The sequence below is a fragment of the Ambystoma mexicanum genome, chromosome 9, assembly GCF_040938575.1.
Source record: "Ambystoma mexicanum isolate Mex_15411 chromosome 9, UKY_AmexF1_1, whole genome shotgun sequence".
In the NCBI taxonomy this organism is placed as follows: Eukaryota; Metazoa; Chordata; class Amphibia; order Caudata; family Ambystomatidae; genus Ambystoma; species Ambystoma mexicanum.
In genome coordinates this window covers 1288052909-1288071940 of record NC_090931.1, presented here as the reverse complement: position 1 = coordinate 1288071940, position 19032 = coordinate 1288052909, and the positions used below count along the sequence as shown (strand labels likewise).

The 19032-nt window shown below is 48.6% G+C and overlaps 1 protein-coding gene across 1 annotated transcript in view; it reads right to left on the bottom strand.

Annotated features, from left to right (window-relative positions):
* Positions 1-19032, bottom strand: part of LOC138489066 (protein mono-ADP-ribosyltransferase PARP14-like) — a 1172404-nt gene that overhangs the window by 510498 nt on the left and 642874 nt on the right. The window contains exon 11 of the mRNA XM_069616631.1: positions 14595-14744. Coding sequence (XP_069472732.1) covers positions 14595-14744 — 150 coding nt within the window. The remainder of the gene's footprint in view (positions 1-14594; positions 14745-19032) is intronic.

Sequence of the window (19032 nt, the reverse complement as noted above, 5' to 3'; positions counted from 1 at the left end):
TGCGTAAAACCAGTTTGTCTTTATGGACAGTAAAGAAGGGATCCTGCACTAACAGAGCCTGAATTTCACTGACCCTTCTTATAGAAGTAATAGCTACTTAGAAGGCCGTTTTATAAGTCAGGTGTTTGAGACTGCTTTTATGCATGGGTTCGAGAGGGGGGCCCATGAGCTTGGCTAGCACCACATTAAGGTCCCACCCTGGTGGTGGGTTTGAAATAGGAGGGTGAAGTCTCTTTACTCCTTCCATGAAGGCTTTAACTACTGGTACTTTCCACCACGAAACCTTGCTATGGGAAGTGGTGTAAGCCGACAGGGCTGCCAGGTGTACTTTTAGTGAGTTAAAAACCAATCCTGCATCTAGCAGGTGGAGCATGTATGTAACAATAGTGGAAGGAGTGCAATCAACCGGGTTGATTTGTCTACTCTGGCACCAGATAACAAACCTCTTCCACTTGTCAAAGTAACAGTGCCTTGTGTTTGGTTTCCTAGCTTCCTTTAGGATGTCCATACACCTCTGTGGCAAATTGAGATGTCCAAACTCTATGACCTCAGGAGCCATGCTGCCAGGTTCATTGAGTTGGGTTGCTGGTGCACTGTTTGACCTTGGTGCTGGGACAGTAGTTTGTACCAGGATGGAAGTTTGATGGGCTCGCACACCGCCATCCTGCGTAGGTGTGGGAACCACTGTTGTCTTGCCCACATGGGAGCAACTAGGACGAGCGTCATCGACTCTCTGTTCATCTTGTTCACCACTTTCCTGATGAGAGGAGTTGGTGGAAAAGCGTACGCAAACATCCCTGACCAGTTCATCCACAGGGCGTTCCCCTGGGAGTCTGGTTGGGGGAACCTGGATGCAAATCCTGGGCAGTTTGTTTTCGCTTGTGGCGAATAAGTCTATAGTGGGGAAACCCCACTGAGAGAAGCTATCTTCTACGACCTCTCTGTGTAGAACCCATTCGTGTTCCTCTGGGAGGGAGTCTCTGCTCAGAGCATCCGCTAGGGAATTGAGCTCCCCTGGAACATGTTGTGATGACAGGAAGATGTTCCGTCTGAGTGCCCATATCCAGATCTTGGACAGATTTGGCGAGCAAGTCCCTCCTTGCTTGTTCAGGTAGAACATGGCTGTTGTGCTGTCCGTCCGGATTTGCACTGACAGGTTTAGTAGGTGGGGCTCGAACGCCTGAAGCGCTCTGAATACTGCCAGAAGCTCTAGCAGGTTGATGTGGTTCTTGGCCACTGAGTGAGACCAGAGACCCTGAGCTGTGTGTTGGAGATGGTGAGCCCCCCACCCGTCAGACATGCATCTGTAGTGACTACTGCCTGTACTTCGGGATCGTAAAAGGGTTTCCCCTGTGCGAGATTCTCTCTTGTCCACCAGTGAAGGCTTTGTACCATTGTTGGCGAAACGACCACTAGATCGTCCCACTGACCACTTGCCTGAGACCACTGTTTCGCCAACCATTCCTGCATGGGACGCATGCGCAGGCGCGCGTGGGGGACCAGGTAAATACATGACGCCATCATGCCCAGTAAACGCATTGCTTTGCGTACCGTTATTTGTTGACCGGACTGATAATGCGGAATTTGCAGTAGTATATTCCGAATTCTTTCTTATGAAGGAAAGGTCAACCCCTCTTGGGTATCTAGGATTGCTCCTAGGAATTGTTTTGAGGTGCTTGGCACCAGGCTTGACTTTTTCTCGTTGATTGAGAAGCCTAACTCGTGGAGGAGGTCGATAATAGTCCTTTGAATGTTTGTCCTGCAAATTCCTGGGGTTTCCCCCGTTATGAGCCAGTCGTCCAGATAAGGGTACACTGGGATTGCCTCCCTGCGTAGGTGTGCAGCCGCCACCGCCAGTACCTTGGTGAATACCCTTGGGTGCTGAAGCTATCCCGAAGGGCAGTACCTTGAATTGGTAGTGTCGACTGTCCACCTTGAAGCGCAAATACTTTCTGTGCGCTGGGTACATGGAAATATGAAAATAAGCATCTTTCATTTCCAAGGTTGCCATGTAATCCCCCTTTTTTAGGAGGGGGATTAACTCTTGTAGCGTGGTCATATGAAATTTTTGGGGCTTGACATACTTGTTGGCAGGCCGCAAGTCCAATACTGGGCGCATTGTCAAATCTTTCTTTGGCACAAGGAAGTAAGTTGAATAAATACCCTTGTTTACCTGGTGTCCCGGGACGAGTTCTATCGCGTCCTTTTCTAGCAGAATGGCGATCTCCTCGAGGAGAATCTTCTGATGTTCTAAAGAGTGTACTCTTTGTCGTGGAGGATGGTTCCAGGGACGCTGCAGTAGCTCTATACAATATCCTGTGGATACTGTTGACAGCACCCATCTGTCTGATGTGATCCCTTCCCAAGCCGGGTGAAGTTGGAAATGCGTCCCCCTACTGGGGTTGCGTGAGAAGGGACCCTGAACTGAGCGTCACTGCTTTGGTGGAGGCGTGCCGCCTCCCTTGCTGTGGCTGCCTCTGCCTTTACCACGACCTCTCCTATTACCCCTGCCGTAATCCTGGGTAGACTGTTGGTTGTTGTTCCACTGTGTACCCTGCCCCTGGGAATAGTTGGATCCTCTCTGGGAATTTTGGCCGCGTGGGCGACGAAAATTACCATTCCCTCTCTGGTTAGGGGGTTTATTGGTTAACTGGCCAAGGGACTTGAGTGTTTCGTATTCGTCCTTGGCATTTTTCAGTGCGTCTTCGACCGCCTTACCAAACAACAGATCGGTTTCCACCGGTTTGTCCAACAATGATACCTTGGTTTCTGCCTTAAAATCACACTGCCGTAACCACGCATGTCTTTTGATAACAGTGCCTTCCGCTATCAATCTGCCTGCGTTGTCCGCGGCGTCGAAGGTTGCTTTCAAAATGTAACCAGACACGGCTCTACCCTCTGCGGAAATCCGAGCTAACGGGCCCTTTAAAGGTTCAGGAGCAGAGGCTATGAGTGCCGTGACTTCTTCCCGCTGATGGCAGTTGTAGCTGGCCAACAGGGTGGTGGAGTTAGCAATCCTTGCTTGATAGGCGGACGTTGAGGCTCCTTTCCTGCCGAAACCGTATAGTTTTTTGCTCTCCTTGTCGGGAGGAGCTTCGGACGATGACAAGGGTGTTCCAGCCCTCTTAGGAGTGTTGGTGACAACTAGGGAGTCCGGCTTCAGATGTCCTCTTATATAGAGAGGGTCAGACTGGGCCGCCCTGAAAAGTTTTTCAACCCTGGGATTGACTGCTCTGGTGAGGTTCGGGTTCAACATGGACGGATCTATTCTCTGCTGAATGGACTTAAGGATAGGGATGGTCTGGGCAACAGGCCTCCTTTCTCCCACTAACTCTTCTGCGAAGTCCCTTTCCTCCTGGACACCGTGGGTGTCAATGTGGAAATGTTCTGCTGCGCGAGCGAGAACCTCATTTAGGAGGGGTTGGTTATCGACCGGGGAGTCGGTAACCGGGGCTTCGTTCTCTACCGGGGAATCTACTCTGTATGTTTCCGGGTCCTCCTCTTCTTCTTCCTGGTCCTCAACATCCCCATAGTAGCCCGTCCTGGTTTGCTCTTCTACCATACCAAATTCTTGGTCCTCACCAAAGGAAGCCTCTCCTTGATACCGTGAGTATGGTTTTGCGTATGGTTGTACCTCAAAGGGTTCTGACGTCATCGGAGTTTCAAACCGGGGCTTTTTACTCGGGGGGATAGGATCAGTAGAGCCTGAGGGTGTCGCCCCTTGTGGATCATAGGAGAGGAAATGTTCTGGATTTTTATCATAAAAATCAGCCAAAGAAGACATTCTTGACATGACCCTATCTATGTCTTCACTGGACCATTTTTTGGAACTGGGAATGACTCTCTCAGCATGTCTATGGGATTTATCTTGAGTAGCTTTGCTGGTTGTAGACATATCAGCAGACCTGGTTTTGTCTGTCTGTTTAGGGGGAGTGGTGTGTTTCACAGGGGTGGAAGAGAGCAAAGGTAGTTTCTTCTGCTGTTTTCCCCCCTCCCCGTGCGTGGAAAAATGTTTTCCCTGTCCTTTAGTGGCTCCGGAGTTTTTCGACGCCTGGCGTCGAGGATCGGGGGTGGAGTTCCTGTCCTTCGAGCGTGGGGCCTCGCTGGCTTTAACTGTAGGCTCCGACTCCTGGAGCGCGGCCTGGGGGTGGAAGTCGTCTTTGTCTTCCGACGATCGAACTTCTGTTAGCCTAGGGAGCGAGGCACTCTTGGCAAGAGTTGACGATTGCCTGGAGTCATGCAGTGATCTTGATCGAGAGCGCCCAGAGGACACCGAATCGGACCGTTCTGTCTGTGCCTCTTTCCGAGAACTCGACGTCGTCGAGTCTCGGTTGGACTTAGTGTGTTTAGTGTGTGTAGTATGTGAAGCACTTGTGTCGCCGGGGGTCTTCCCCATAGCCACCCTGCCGGACGACCTTCCGAGGTCGGGGACCTGCGCTCGGCTGTCTTTCGACACCGTAATGCCATCGCCGTCTGAAAGTACGGCGTCGCTGCCGTCGCTGAAGGCACTCTCCACTGCCATGGCCGCCTGCCTGGCGTGGTGGGCCCAATGCTTCGTCGAACGGTCCTTAAGTGTCTTAGGTTTAAACCTACTACACGCTCTGCAGTTCGCTTCGGGGTGGTAACTCGGCAAGCAGAGATTGCACGTGGCGTGCCTGTCGACCCAAGGGTATTTGCGATTGCACTTGGGACAGAATTGAAAAGGGGTACCCTCCATACGCACCTTGAGGCAGCGGGCTGTTAAGTGTAGGAAATGTATAAGCTGTACCTATCTACCAAGAGTGTAGAGTATGTACCACCCCCCACTCTCCCTACTTGCAGTGCCGAGACCAGAGGCCTTCCAAGACCCGGGCCGAGGCAAGCGGCCTTCCGAGGCCCAAATCCGTCATGCAGCAGCCGACGTCGAGTGTCGAAGTTCGACGTTGGGGTGGGGAAGGATGTCAATAGATTATTTTAAATTTTTAGCAAAAGTATGGCTAAGGCCAGGGGACTCCACAAAATGCTTCCGACCAGTATGGTGGAAAAAAACAATCTGAGGATCCTAGACGCGTGAGGGATCTTGGGTACAGTGGACGTCACACTAGGGATAGTATTACTGGCACGCCCTGTGTCGACGCCCATTTTCGAGTTTCGAAAAACAAACTGTAATACTCCGCAGCTTCCACTAGATGTCGGCCTATGCACAGCATGTGATCTAAGAGGATTCCACAAGCCTCAGAAATATATATACGTTCGTGCTTGCCGCAATCTATTCACTATGAAGCTAGCCTCAAGAATACTTTGCTCGCGTTTCTTTGCATCTGTAAACATGTCTGTAGCATAAGCTCCTTCACCTTGATCCCAAGATGTCACTTATCTTTGATACTTTCTTGATGCCTTATAGAATATCTTCATTCTCTTGTCTCTGCATCCTCTAGGTACGTCAGCTCAACTCTGTGTGACGTCACCATTCGTCTTTGCCGTTCATTTGCTCTGCTTCTTATGGAATCTTGTTTAAATGGCCATCATATTTTCTTGTATGCAGGTATGGTTTTCTCAATGGGAACCTTGCTTCCAGGAATCTCCTAGGTATCAGTATTCTCAATGGTACTGCACGTGTCTCACACTCTGGCCCCCAGCATATAGGCACAGTGGTTATGGTGGGGGTACATGCCTCGTTCTCCACACCATTCCAGTGAAGGCATCTTGGATTATTTCGCACCAGGTGCTGTCTACTGTCAGGTCTGGCTGGGAGGCGAGGGGGTCTCAAGCTCCCGGAGAATCGTGAAAAGTTCCTGGGAATTGGAGGAGGCGTTTCTGATTCTGGAGTTGTAGCTGTTGGCTTTGGCAGCTTGGATTTCCCTTCTATAATTTTTGGTGAAGGAGGAGAAGAGGGCGTTGGAGGCAGGGGAGTTTTTTTTTCCAAGCTAGCTTGGAGGTGCGCTTATTGACACGGGCTTCAAGGAGTTCATGAGTAAACCAGGTGTTTTTCTTTAGTGAGTGTTTGGGTTTTCCTAAGTTTGAGAGGGGCAAGTATGTCGACTGCTTGAGCAGTAGTTTGATTTTAGAGGTTGACCAGTGCTGCTGGGTCTGTTACTGAGGATGGGGGTGTGCAAGGGTAGCAAGGAGTGGTGTAAGGTTGGTAGAGTTGAGGTTGTTGGTGCACTGTGCCACACATTCAGGTTTGCTAGGGTGAGCTGGTCTGGGGCGTTCTGAATGGGGGATTTTCGAGACAATGGTGTGATGGTCCGACCATGGGCAGGGGGAGGTGACGGGGGTGGGAATGTTACAATTGAGGTCACTTAGCCAGTCAAGGGTGCAGCCTTGGTCATGCTGGAGAGAAAGCATTGCGTAAAGCCGGCATGGTTAAGTGCCGCAGCTACACTGGTGGGCAGTGAGTCTGCTAGGTCGCTGAGGCCTATGTTGAGGTCCCCAAGGATTACAACTTTTGAGTTGGGCTTGATGGACGAGAAGATGCTTTGTATTAAGGTATCTGCGAAGGTAAGGCTTGGGCCAGGTGGGCAGTAGAGTAGGAGGATGGTGATAGAATCGGTTGGATAAATGGAGATCTTGGCGAGTAGGGATATGCAGTTGGGGATGACGTTGGTTTGCATGACTCTGATAGTAAGGGTGTTTTTAAAATTGAGGGAGATGCTGCCTCCTGTTTCAGGGGATCTGTCACATCTTAGGATGGCAAAGCCCAGGGGGGTGGCAATAGAGAGGGCTGGGTCTGCAGCGAGATGGAGCCAGGCTTCAGTGATGGCAAGCAAGTTGAGGTCGTAGGAGGTTATAAGATGAAGGATTTCAGCTGCGTGTGCCGGGACTGATCTTGAGTTGATTAGCGCGCAGTTGATGGCCTTGCAGATGGGTCCGGCGTGCGTGCGTGCGTATCTGCGGAATTCGCAATGGATGGGGAGCGTAGGGAGGGAGGCGTGGGATGTATTGGGTGTGCAATCCAAGGAACCTATTCCTCATGAGAATCGGAGGGGGAAATGGCCAAATCAGGGATCTGCGTGAGGTCTGATCTGCGAGTCTGCAGTAGGCCGAGAGAATGGGGAGCATGGTGTGGGACATACGAAGTGAGCCAAGTGCGCAGCCTGAGGAAGCTGTTCCTCATAGGGATCAGTGGGGGCGCAGCAATGGCAGATACAGGGTTTTCAGGTTGCGTGGGGCTTGGTCTGCAAAGCTGTGGTGAGCAGAGTGATTGAGTAGCATGGTGTGGGACGCACGCAGTGAGACGAGTGCGTATCCTGAGGAGGCTATTCCTCGTAAGGATAGAAGGGGGCATAGCGATGGCAGAGCTAAGATTGTCGATCAGATATGGGATTAGGCGGGGTGGCCTGGGAGTGTGTTAGAAGAGCAGCAAGGTGCGCAAGGGTGAGGCACCAGGGCGCTTACCTGCGGTCTATGTGGAGCGGGAATCCTTGGGGCTGACTGGGCTTGCGTGAAGGATGCTAGAGTGGTTCTTGGATTGCCGGCTGAGGCCTAAGATCTGACTGGAGTTGTTACAAGTCCAAAGTGATGGGGTTCAGCCAAGAATGTGAAGAGAGAAGCGTGGCGAACAAGTTCAGCAGCGCCATTGTACGGCGCCTAACACCTGCAGTGCTCGACACCGCGTACTTGGCCTGTGTGGGCTTTGCTGCAGAGTGTTCGGCACGCAGGTTTTAATGAAGCAGAGTCAGACATTGATGCGTAGCACGTAGTGGATGTGGAATGAGAAGTGTGCTAAATACTATCCCTGTGTGCACCTCAAGGCCAAAATGATTGATTCTTTGGACAATCCACCATCTATACCCACATTGGGAAAAGTGCAAAGAAAATACGTTACACATAGATACCAATGATGCACAATTGCACTGTGTTAAAGATGGCGTCTCTAGGGCGCTGAGTACCTGGGCTTCCGGTAGTTGTTCGTGATGAGGTCGCCAGGCTGTCCGATAGGTTATTGTAGATTATGAAACGCGAGAAACCAGCGCACCCCTTCCCCTGAAGTCAACAGGGTTAGAGGTGGACCAGCTCCCAACGCCCCAAAAGTACACCTTCCTTGTTCTTGCAGAATGTAACAATATGCCAGGTAGGATTGCAGACTGATTGCAGTAGTATATTACAGAAGACGCAATCTGGAGGCAGCAGGTAGGCGGAAAGGAAGAGGCAGGCAGGTCTTGGAAGGCGAGCCAGATGAGCAGGACTGAAGAGTAGATTGGAGGCAGGTAAGGACTGGAAGGCAGGCTGAGGCAGGTAAGGACTGGAAGGCAGGCTAAGGCAGGTAGGACTGGAAGGCAGGCTGAGGCAGGTAAGGACTGGAAGGCAGGCTGAGGCAGGTAAGGGCTGGAAGGCAGGCTGAGGCAGGTAAGGGCTGGAAGGCAGGCTGAGGCAGGTAAGGGCTGGAAGGCAGGCTGAGGCAGGTAAGGGCTGGAAGGCAGGCTGAGGCAGGTAAGGACTGGAAGGCAGGCTGAGGCAGGTAAGGAACTGAAGCAGCAAGGCTTCAGGAGCGAGGACACGATCCGCAAAACAAACCGCGTTGAGACGCGTTGAGTTTCGAGATCTCGCTGCTTAAATAGGACCGGCAGCACTCAGGAGGCTTGGAACGCAAGCCGTGCTGTCCCGAGTGCTGCCGCGTCCGGAACGAGGCTTGGGAAGCAAGCTTGTGGACTGCGCATGCGCGGAGACCGAGGACGTGGCTTTCCGCGCATGCGCAGACCCCGGGACACAGAAACCCCGGAAACGCTGGGTGCCGCGGATGGCCGCGATCCCCCCAACCGGTATCGGGGATAACAACGCCAGGAGGGGGCGTGTCGGAACCCATAACCGCGCCCCCTCTGACAGGTAAGTGAGGTGGTAACACTTTGCCCCCTCCCAGAAAGACCAGAAGCCCCAGGTTTCCAAGGAAAACGGCGATAGAAATCTCGGACCAGGCGGGGGGCATGTACATGACTGTGTGGTTCCCAAGTTCTATCACAGGCTGGGTAGCCTTTCCAGTCCACCAAATACTGCAACACCCCTCGCCTGATGCGAGAATCGCATATTTCCTGTACCTCAAATTCGGGAGACCCCCGGATAACAACAGGCGCTGGACGAGGAGTAGATCGGCCAAATGTGTCCACCACGTATGGCTTTAACAAGGAGACATGAAAAACCGGATGCACCCGCCAAGTTTGAGGCAGTTGCAAACGGAAAGCCACAGCAGACAGACGTTTAGTGATCTTGAAAGGGCCAAAATACCGGGGAGCCAATTTGGTGGGTAGATTGCGAATGGGAAGATGTTTTGAGGACAACCAAACTAAATCCCCCACCTGAAAAGCAGGTTCAGGTGACCTCCCCTTATCAGCCTGTCTCTTCATCCGAGTCTGGACCTCTGCCAAAGTACTGCGAGCCAAGGAGTGTTGATCTTGAATGGAAGTGATGAGCCAATCAGCAGAGGGAACCACACTCGAAGGTACAGGACAAAAGGGTACCAATCTAGGATGTAAGCCAGACAAACAGAAAAACGGACTCAGTCCCGTAGCTGAATGGACTGCGTTGTTATAGGAGACTTCAGCAAAAACCAGGTGAGACTTCCAATTGGATTGAGTGGCATTGGCAAAACAGCGAAGATATTGTTCCAGAGTCTGGTTAGTCCTTTCTGTCTGGCCGTTGGTGTGAGGATGATATCCAGAACTGATTGCACGATGAATGCCGAGATGGCTGCACAATTGACGCCAGAATGATGACAAGAACTGAGACCCTCGGTCGGATATGATTTTTTGCGGTAGTCCGTGTAACCTGTATATCTCCAAAAGAAATGCCGATGCCATCTGAGTAGCAGTTGGTATTTTAAAGAATGGAACAAAATGCGCTGCTTTGGAAAAACAGTCCACTACAACCATGATACAGGTATATTCTTCAGATGGAGGAAGTTCCACAATGAAATCAACCGCTATGGTGTGCCAAGGGTATGGAGGAATCTCGGTGGGATGAAGCAATCCCAGGGGCCTCTTCCTAGGAATTTTCACCTGGGCACACACAGGACAACTCTTTACGTAACGTTCCACATCATTGGCCCAACCAGGCCACCAGAACTGTCTGGATATTATTTCTTGAGTTGCCCCGATTCCCCTATGACCACCAACTCGGGAGTCGTGAAACCCCTGAAGCACTAGAGTTCGAAGACTGGTCGTGGGAACATATAGCCTGTTCCGGAAGAAAAGCAGTCCATTATCTTCAGTAATCTGTGGACGTTTCATGAGGTCTTCCCGATCAGGATCGGATATTGTTTCTTGTAGTATCTTCTGAAGATAAGGTGAGAGAGTGAACAAGAAATGCTTTGGGGATATTATTGGCTCTTCTCTGTACTGCTTTCCTGCTTCTACCTCCAAGGATCGAGACAAGGCATCAGCCTTAAAATTCTGAGCACTGGGAATGTATGTGATATGGAAGTCATAATGAGAGAAAAAAAAGGCCCATCGGGCTTGACGAGAGGTTCTGCACTGAAGGGACTTCAAATACTGCAAATTTCGGTGGTCAGTACGTACTTCCACGGAATGCTGACCTCCGAGGAGATGATGTCTCCACTCTTCGAAAGCAACTTTTATTGCCAACAATTCCTTCTCGATTACTGCATAATTCTGTTCGCTAGGTGTTAACTTGCGGGAAAAATATGCCACAGGGTGTTCCACATCCGTTTCTGGTTCTCTTTGTAAAAGGACTGCTCCCACCGCAAGGTCGGAAGCGTCGGCTTCTATAATGAATGGCATCTCGTCATTGGGATGACGCAAAATTGGAGCAGTACTAAAGGCCTGTTTCAAGACGTTGAAAGCCTTGGTGGCTTGTGTATCCCAGAAAAAAGGTGTTTTACTGCTAGTTAGTTGAGTTAAGGGAGCTGTGAGTTGGGAAAAATGGGGTATAAATTGCCGATAAAAATTAGCAAAACCCAAAAACCGTTGAAGGGACTTTACATCAGAAGGTTGAGTCCAATCCTGAATGGCTTGTACTTTGGCTGGATCCATGAAAATTCCAGTGCCACTGATCACATAGCCCAGAAATTCCATTCTTTTCTGGTGAAAAGAACACTTTTCAACTTTCACGTACAAGTGGTTCTGGGACAAACGTCGAAGCACCTCTCGAACATGTTCCACATGTTGTTTTAGGGAGACAGAGAAAATAAGGATATCATCGAGGTACACCCAAACAGATATCCCGATTAAATCACAAAAAATGCTGTCCATGAAACGCTGAAAGACTGTCGGGGCATTACATAATCCGAATGGCATAACCCTGTATTCGTAATGCCCAAAAGGGGTCTTAAAAGCCGTCTTCCACTCGTCTCCCTCTTTAATTCGGATTAAGTGATAAGCGCCTCGTAAATCCAACTTTGTAAACACTTGAGCAGTTCGAAGGGACTCCATGATGCTTCGAATTAAAGGCAATGGATACCTGTCTTTTCTTGTGATATCATTTAATTGACGGTAGTCAATACAGGGTCGTAGGGTTCCTTCCTTCTTCACAAAGAATAGTGGGAATCCGGCTGGTGATTTCGAGGGAGTGATATAACCCTTCTTAATACAGTCTGACAAATAGTCTTGAAGAACTGCCTTTTCAGTAATGGTCAAGGCGTATACCTTCCCATGTGGTATCACTGAACCCGGTACCAATTCAATAGTACAATCAAATGTTCAATGAGGTGGTAATGGTATGTCTTTGGGTTCAGAAAACACTGGCTGGAATTCAGCATACTCCTGAGGAACAGACAATAGAGCACAAAATTCAGGACAGCCAGTACCCCTCGTGAGGGGTATGGAGGAAATCTCCTTCCTTGACACACCGGCCAAACAGCAGTCCTGGAGGCAGAGAACTGAGGTGAAATCCAAAAGGCGAGCTCCCCAATTGATGGTAGGATTGTGGTGAAGAAGCCAAGGTAAACCCAGGACCACGGGATAAGAGGGTGATCTGATGACATCCAAGACGATCTTTTCCCCGTGTTCTTTAATCTGCATATGAAGACACATGGTTTGTTGACGAATCGGACCGGAAGATAATGGAGTTCCATCAATAACCTCGACGGGCAAGATACTTCTCCGGGTTAACAAGGGTATTTCTTGGCAGACTGCAAATGTCTCATCAATATAGTTCCCAGATGCTCCACAATCCAGTAAGCCCAGCACCTCTGTCTCCTTGTTTAACCATGACAACTTGATCCTCACCACCAATAAAACTGCCGGTTGCATGGGCTGCAATGAAGAGACTGAACTGGAAAGGACTGAATACGAATCTGGACCTGTCGTTGCCCTTCCTACTGACGACAGGTCAACTAGTTTTCCGACTTTCTTTGTGGGCGTAAAGGGCAAGTACCCAAGAAATGCCCAGCAGCCCCACAGTATAGGCAAAGTCTTAAATTCCGTCTGCGTTTCCGTTCAGCTTCCGAGAGCGGACCCCTAACGGCTCCCAACTGCATGGGTTCAGGGCCAGAGTCCGAGGGTCCGGAATTTCCAGTTTGAGCGTTGGGTGGTCTTGTAAACAGCCGTTCAGCTCGTCTTCTTTCACCCTTCCGTTCTGCCAATCTGTGGTCTATTCGCAAGACTTGCTCAATTAATTGTTGCAGGGTATCAGGCTCAGGAATATGTAATAATTCATCCTTGTACTCCTCTCGTAGACCTCTTCGGAACAAAGTCTTTTGGGTTATCTCAGGCCATTGGGAGTCGGTTGCCAATTGACGGAAACGACCAATGTAAGCTATGATATCTGTAGCACCCTGTTTCAGTTCCATCAATAAGTTCTGGGCAGTGGAGGCCAAATTAGGTGATTGAAAGACTTCCAGAAATGCTTTTTCAAAAGCTGCAAAGTCATTAAGTATAGGGCTATTGGTGGACACCAACGGAACGGCCCAAGCCAAGGCATTTCCGATCAAATTCCCCAAAATATATCCTATCTTGGCTTTATCGGAATTGAAATGTGAGGCTCTGAAGAGGAAATGTATTCTGCAATGATTGCAAAACTCCGCTACACGTCTCGGATCTCCGTCAAACTTGATGGGCGTAGTCTGGGACATGGCCCCTTCTCCCTGAGACGTTCCTCCAGAGGATTGCGACACCATCTGTCTTAGACCAATGTTCTCTTGGCGGAGTGCTGTCATTTCGGCCCGAAGAACGCGCATCTCCTCCCGGAGTTCTTGAGTCTCGTCCATCTCGGAATCGGAAGGCAGGCGTCTCAATCTGTTAAAGATGGCGTCTCTAGGGCGCTGAGTACCTGGGCTTCCGGTAGTTGTTCGTGGTGAGGTCGCCAGGCTGTCCGATAGGTTATTGTAGATTATGAAACGCGAGAAACCAGCGCACCCCTTCCCCTGAAGTCAACAGGGTTAGAGGTGGACCAGCTCCCAACGCCACAAAAGTACACCTTCCTTGTTCTTGCAGAATGTAACAATATGCCAGGTAGGATTGCAGACTGATTGCAGTAGTATATTACAGAAGACGCAATCTGGAGGCAGCAGGTAGGCGGAAAGGAAGAGGCAGGCAGGTCTTGGAAGGTGAGCCAGATGAGCAGGACTGAAGAGTAGATTGGAGGCAGGTAAGGACTGGAAGGCAGGCTGAGGCAGGTAAGGACTGGAAGGCAGGCTGAGGCAGGTAGGACTGGAAGGCAGGCTGAGGCAGGTAAGGACTGGAAGGCAGGCTGAGGCAGGTAAGGGCTGGAAGGCAGGCTGAGGCAGGTAAGGGCTGGAAGGCAGGCTGAGGCAGGTAAGGGCTGGAAGGCAGGCTGAGGCAGGTAAGGGCTGGAAGGCAGGCTGAGGCAGGTAAGGGCTGGAAGGCAGGCTGAGGCAGGTAAGGGCTGGAAGGCAGGCTGAGGCAGGTAAGGACTGGAAGGCAGGCTGAGGCAGGTAAGGAACTGAAGCAGCAAGGCTTCAGGAGCGAGGACACGATCCGCAAAACAAACCGCGTTGAGACGCATTGAGTTTCGAGATCTCGCTGCTTAAATAGGACCGGCAGCACTCAGGAGGCTTGGAACGCAAGCCGTGCTGTCCCGAGTGCTGCCGCGTCCGGAACGAGGCTTGGGAAGCAAGCTTGCGGACTGCGCATGCGCGGAGACCGAGACGCGGCTTTCCGCGCATGCGCAGACCCCGGGACACAGAAACCCCGGAAACGCTGGGTGCCGCGGATGGCCGCGATCCCCCCAACCGGTATCGGGGATAACAACGCCAGGAGGGGGCGCGTCGGAACCCATAACCGCGCCCCCTCTGACAGGTAAGTGAGGTGGTAACACACTGAACTGAAAGGTGTCAGTCTGCGCTACTTTGGAACCTCCAGTTGGTGACAATTGCAGCATTTCAAATTACATCAGCTAAGGAAAGCATTATGACAAATGGAGACTAAGCCTCTCAGAAAAGTAATAGTAAAGTAATAGAAGAAAACAGACAAATGCTCTTTTCTGATGCAATACACACTGAGTATATTAAGATACAATCAAGCTTGTTATTATTGTATATGTTTCTTGGCTCATTCCCAAGTACCCAGGTCTTCATGTATAACATTTATTTGTTACATTGCAAAACCTTTAAGGGGAATTGCTAAAAAGAGAAACACAGTCATGCCTGTAAGAGTACATATTGGTCATAAGCATTAACTGATAACACACAAATTATGACATACCGTTTCTGAGGTTAAAAGTTGAATTTGTTGAATTCACAATAATATCTGCAGATTCTTTTGTAATGTCTCCAGATTTCACTTGTAACTTTATTGGTCCAATTTGCATTTCGTACACTCCTAGTGTTGGGACAGAGATTTCACCAATACAACCTGTAAACAAAAAAACAAGACCAGAAATGTTTCAGCACTGATCTCTGTTCTCTTCACTGAACCTAGCTTTTCTCCACTCTTGATAAAGACAACAGTATCGATCAAATTTGGTGAAAGAAATCAGTTCTTGAAGCAGGTCTCTGGCAGGCCCAGAACATGGGTTTTGAAAATCTGCTGGACCGAGGATGCATTTTTTTCTACACATTTCCTTGGGGAAAGTTCATAGGAAGCCTTCAAAGTTGGAGTGACTGTAGATAAAGTGGACTATAACCTGCAATTTGTGCATGTACCATGTAATCTAAGCCTTGGAGATATGATTTCAGTGTTTAATTTTATAATATGTGTCAACTGAGGCTCAAACAAAAATGGTAAAATGCATCACATTTCAACAACATATATGCAGAATATGCCCCAATCAGTAAACCAGATGCATGGAAATGTCATACCTTCTGGGAAATATTTCAAGATTATCACCTGCAGGGTTATAGTGTTCCAACGAGCACAGGCCTGGAGTGTGCAAAAATCGCACTTCACATGTATTTAATCAAATTAAGAAATGACAAGCAGCTTAACTAGTTCCCGTTTTAATGGCTGTGCTTGCTCTGCAAGTATCCACTCCTGCTCCTAGACAAAGGCAGGTGAGCAAGACAGATCATCTCCTCCTAACACATTCAATACAGTTATGACAAATACTCAACAATAAATTCATATGAATTAGTTTTATGATATTATATTCCAATTATACAATGAGAACCAACATTCTTGCTTATGTTATCTTTCTCTTATAATGTTTTTCTTCTTCATTGTTGTTAATGACTGTTAGGAAAGTTTTCTCTAGAAGCACATTTTCCTCCATGTTCTATGGAACCCTAAACTTTTGTCTTTTGTTTGTACACCCTGTCCTGACTTTTTGCAGTGCAGTGAAGCCTTCAGCTTTTCAGCTTTACTCCACTGGCCTTTTGATCACGTTATGGGGAAACTGATTAGTCATTCAGGCAGTCAGCACTGGGGAACTATGTTTCCCTTTGTCTTGTTACTTTGTTGCCTGTTTGGGTAACTTTTTATAATTGGCAATGCATCTTCTAATGCAGTGCATTGGGCTGTCTTTTTGTGAGACCCTGGACTCCACACACTGTATTTGTTTTGGTTACCTTAGATGTGCTAAAGAAATAACTGGTGGCAGCAGTTACTTTTTTGTACTTTTTGCTATATTTGGGGTTACCCTCACCACGTTTAGCGCGTGTGGCTAGTGTCCTACAATGGCTGTGCCACAAGGTTTTCATTTGTACCTTGGCCCTCTTGCCTTTTTGCCTTCTTCCTGCCCTTTCTGGTCAGGGAAATCCTTGTATGGTGTTAGGACTGTTATTCTGAAGTCCAACTAAGGGCTTAGTAAAACAATTTAACTGAGGCAGTACAAGACTCCACTCTTAGTATAAGGCTGTACCACCTGAGTTCAGGGTAGCGTAGACAGAGCAGCCAGGCTCATTTTAGGAGGGAGAGAGGGCTGCAGAATCAGTACAAATTAAATTGCAACACAAATGGTCTAAAGAAACACTGACACACTATGTATGTAAAAATAAATGATTTATTTAAATACAGGTATGCACAGATAAATCTAGGGGTGAATAAATACTACACACATTATATATAATCACAATTATAGAAACACAACACTATACTTGAAGGTACACAGACAAAAGCATAAACCTTATGTGGAACACCTAACAGTGGTTCTAGGGAAGTCAAACCTTTTCATACACATTCAGTATAGGTCACAACTAGGTTCCCAGTCAATTGGTCGAAAACATTTGGTCGACAGGACAACTGGTCGACACCATTTGGTCGAATGCCAAATGGTCGAATTTTTTTTTTTTTTTTACCCCTTTTTTGTTTTTTTGGGGGGGGTCCCCCCCCAATCCCCTTTTTTTTTCTTTTTTTTTTTCCCCCCCACACGAAAACCCACAAAACACATATATATATATATATATATATATATATATATAAAAAAAAAAAATTCGACCATTTGGCATTCGACCAAATGGTGTCGACCAAATTGCAGTCGACCAGTTTGCTGTCGACCAATTGACTGGACACCTCACAACTATTCTTGGGGAGTAAAAACCAATGGTTACTTTCACAATTACATACAGTAATGCAAGGGCAGTAGACCCTACCAGTTGTACAGTAACTCACAGTACAAATCACATAATCAGTCAACTGGACAATATACTTTTTGTGAATAGTGGAACACTTATTCAAGGTACATTAAAAATCTATAACTACTTTTGTGATAACACACAGTTATACTAGGTGATCAAAACCTAAGGATGTAATATTCAATTACAGGGGCTTTTGAGATCAGTGAAACACAGATAGAGATAAGCAGTAACTCTGTTAACTTATTTTTGGGATGGCACACAGCTAACGCAAGGTAGGTAAAACCCATATACTTTTTTTAACCTCACAGTGGAGTCCAGGTTAGATCTTTCCCAGCTATACAAGTACCTTATGTATGACTTATGAGGGATAGTTAAAACCAAAGTCTCTCTGTGAGTCTGTCTACAACAGCACAGGGAAAGCAAACCCTAATGTTACACTTTACTGAATGACTCAAAGTTATTCTAGGTAGGCAATAACCGAATACAGACTTATTCTGGACAGGCTAGCATGAAGTCAGGGGAGGCAAGACCGAGTTGGGGGACACTCATACAATTGTCCCAACAGGACTAACCTGGTGATACCAACAGTTGGAGGACACTCGTACAATTATCCTCCAGGAATAATCTGGTGAAATCAACACACTACTTTGGGAAGCGGTCCAACCAAATCACAGGAGAGTAATATAACTTCACATCTACTTTCTATTAGAATGGCAAAACGGTTTCGATGGAAAGAAAGATGTTAATGTCATGATGCCTGCCTCCAAGGAGCCAAACCAGGCCCGGCACCCTCAGAGACAGACACCATGCACTCAAGGGAAGTCCCAGCAGCCCCAGATGGGGGCCCTTTGGACTCAGTCCTGGCGCCGTTGGCGTCAGGCTCATAGGGGACATCAGTCCTGGCGCCATCGGCGCCAGGCTGATACAGAAGTAGGTTGGGAGTAGTGCTTGGTGTAAACTTAACTGTGCAGACCATGCTGCAACTTCCAAGACTGGAAGGAACTATTTTTCTCGGGACTACTTGATCTCTAGGGTGTGACCGGTGGAGGAATACATATTTCTGGGGGAAGAATACATACCTGGAACTACTTGAAAGGCTATTTAAGCCACACCCAAGCAGCAGACCACGCTTCGCGTTGTTCTGAACTTAGCAGCTGGACACTCACCGTGCCTGCTCCTGCCTTGGTCCTCCATCAAGCCTGCCAGCATCCTGGAAACACCTAAAGAAGAAAAGGGAAGAGAACAGGTGAAAACAAGAACCTTACCTGATACATCTGCACTCCGGATTCTGCACGCCGCCGATCCTGCAAAGAAGGCAAACATTTTAAACGCGCATCGCGTCGCGCGCAGCACGCTGCATTTCACTCACCTGCACGTGGCGTTTTCGAGTCCTGCGACGTCCATCCGGAGCTTCCACCGCCATCCAGCACCTATTGGAAGGAAGGAGCAAGAGAGGTGAGAAGGGAAACACGAATCTAAGTAGAACCTACCTGTGATTCACTTCCCTCTCCGCCTTCGGGTTTGTGCCATACCTTCGGCATCTCAGCACCTAGGCCCCTAAGGGGAAAAGAAACAGACATTGTATTAGTGAGAGCATGTGAGAACATTAGCAATACGCTCACTCAAGACTTACCCATTTGCAAGAGAGACACAGCAGCTCTTTTCGGGTCGGCGCCTTACCTCCGGCTTTGCCGTACCCCGGCCCCTATGGGGAAAAAGACATTGGACATTAAAGGAGATACTTAAAACTGCAAAGGAGTCTCTCATCGGAATTCTTACCAGAATTTGGCTTCATCCAAATCGCCTGCAGCCTGGAATCTTCTCCAGCACCTGCGAAAGAAAAGAACAGATGAGTGAATATAAACCCAAACTTGCCATAAACATTTGCGGTACGACGGGAATGAACAAACTAGTTTAAACTCATCAATCCAGTGAAGTAACTGGAATCACAATGCGCCCCTGCATCAGAAGCAGGATGGAGAGCTCGTCATTTTGGTCCCTAAGGTGAGTCTTCGCAGGGAATCCCAAAAGGGTTTCATGGAGGGAGAGAAGGGAAGTGGGAGGTCGGAACATCACCCGCAGACTATTAACCCTTCCTTTTCACACACAGTGGGATATTCCTCCGAGTC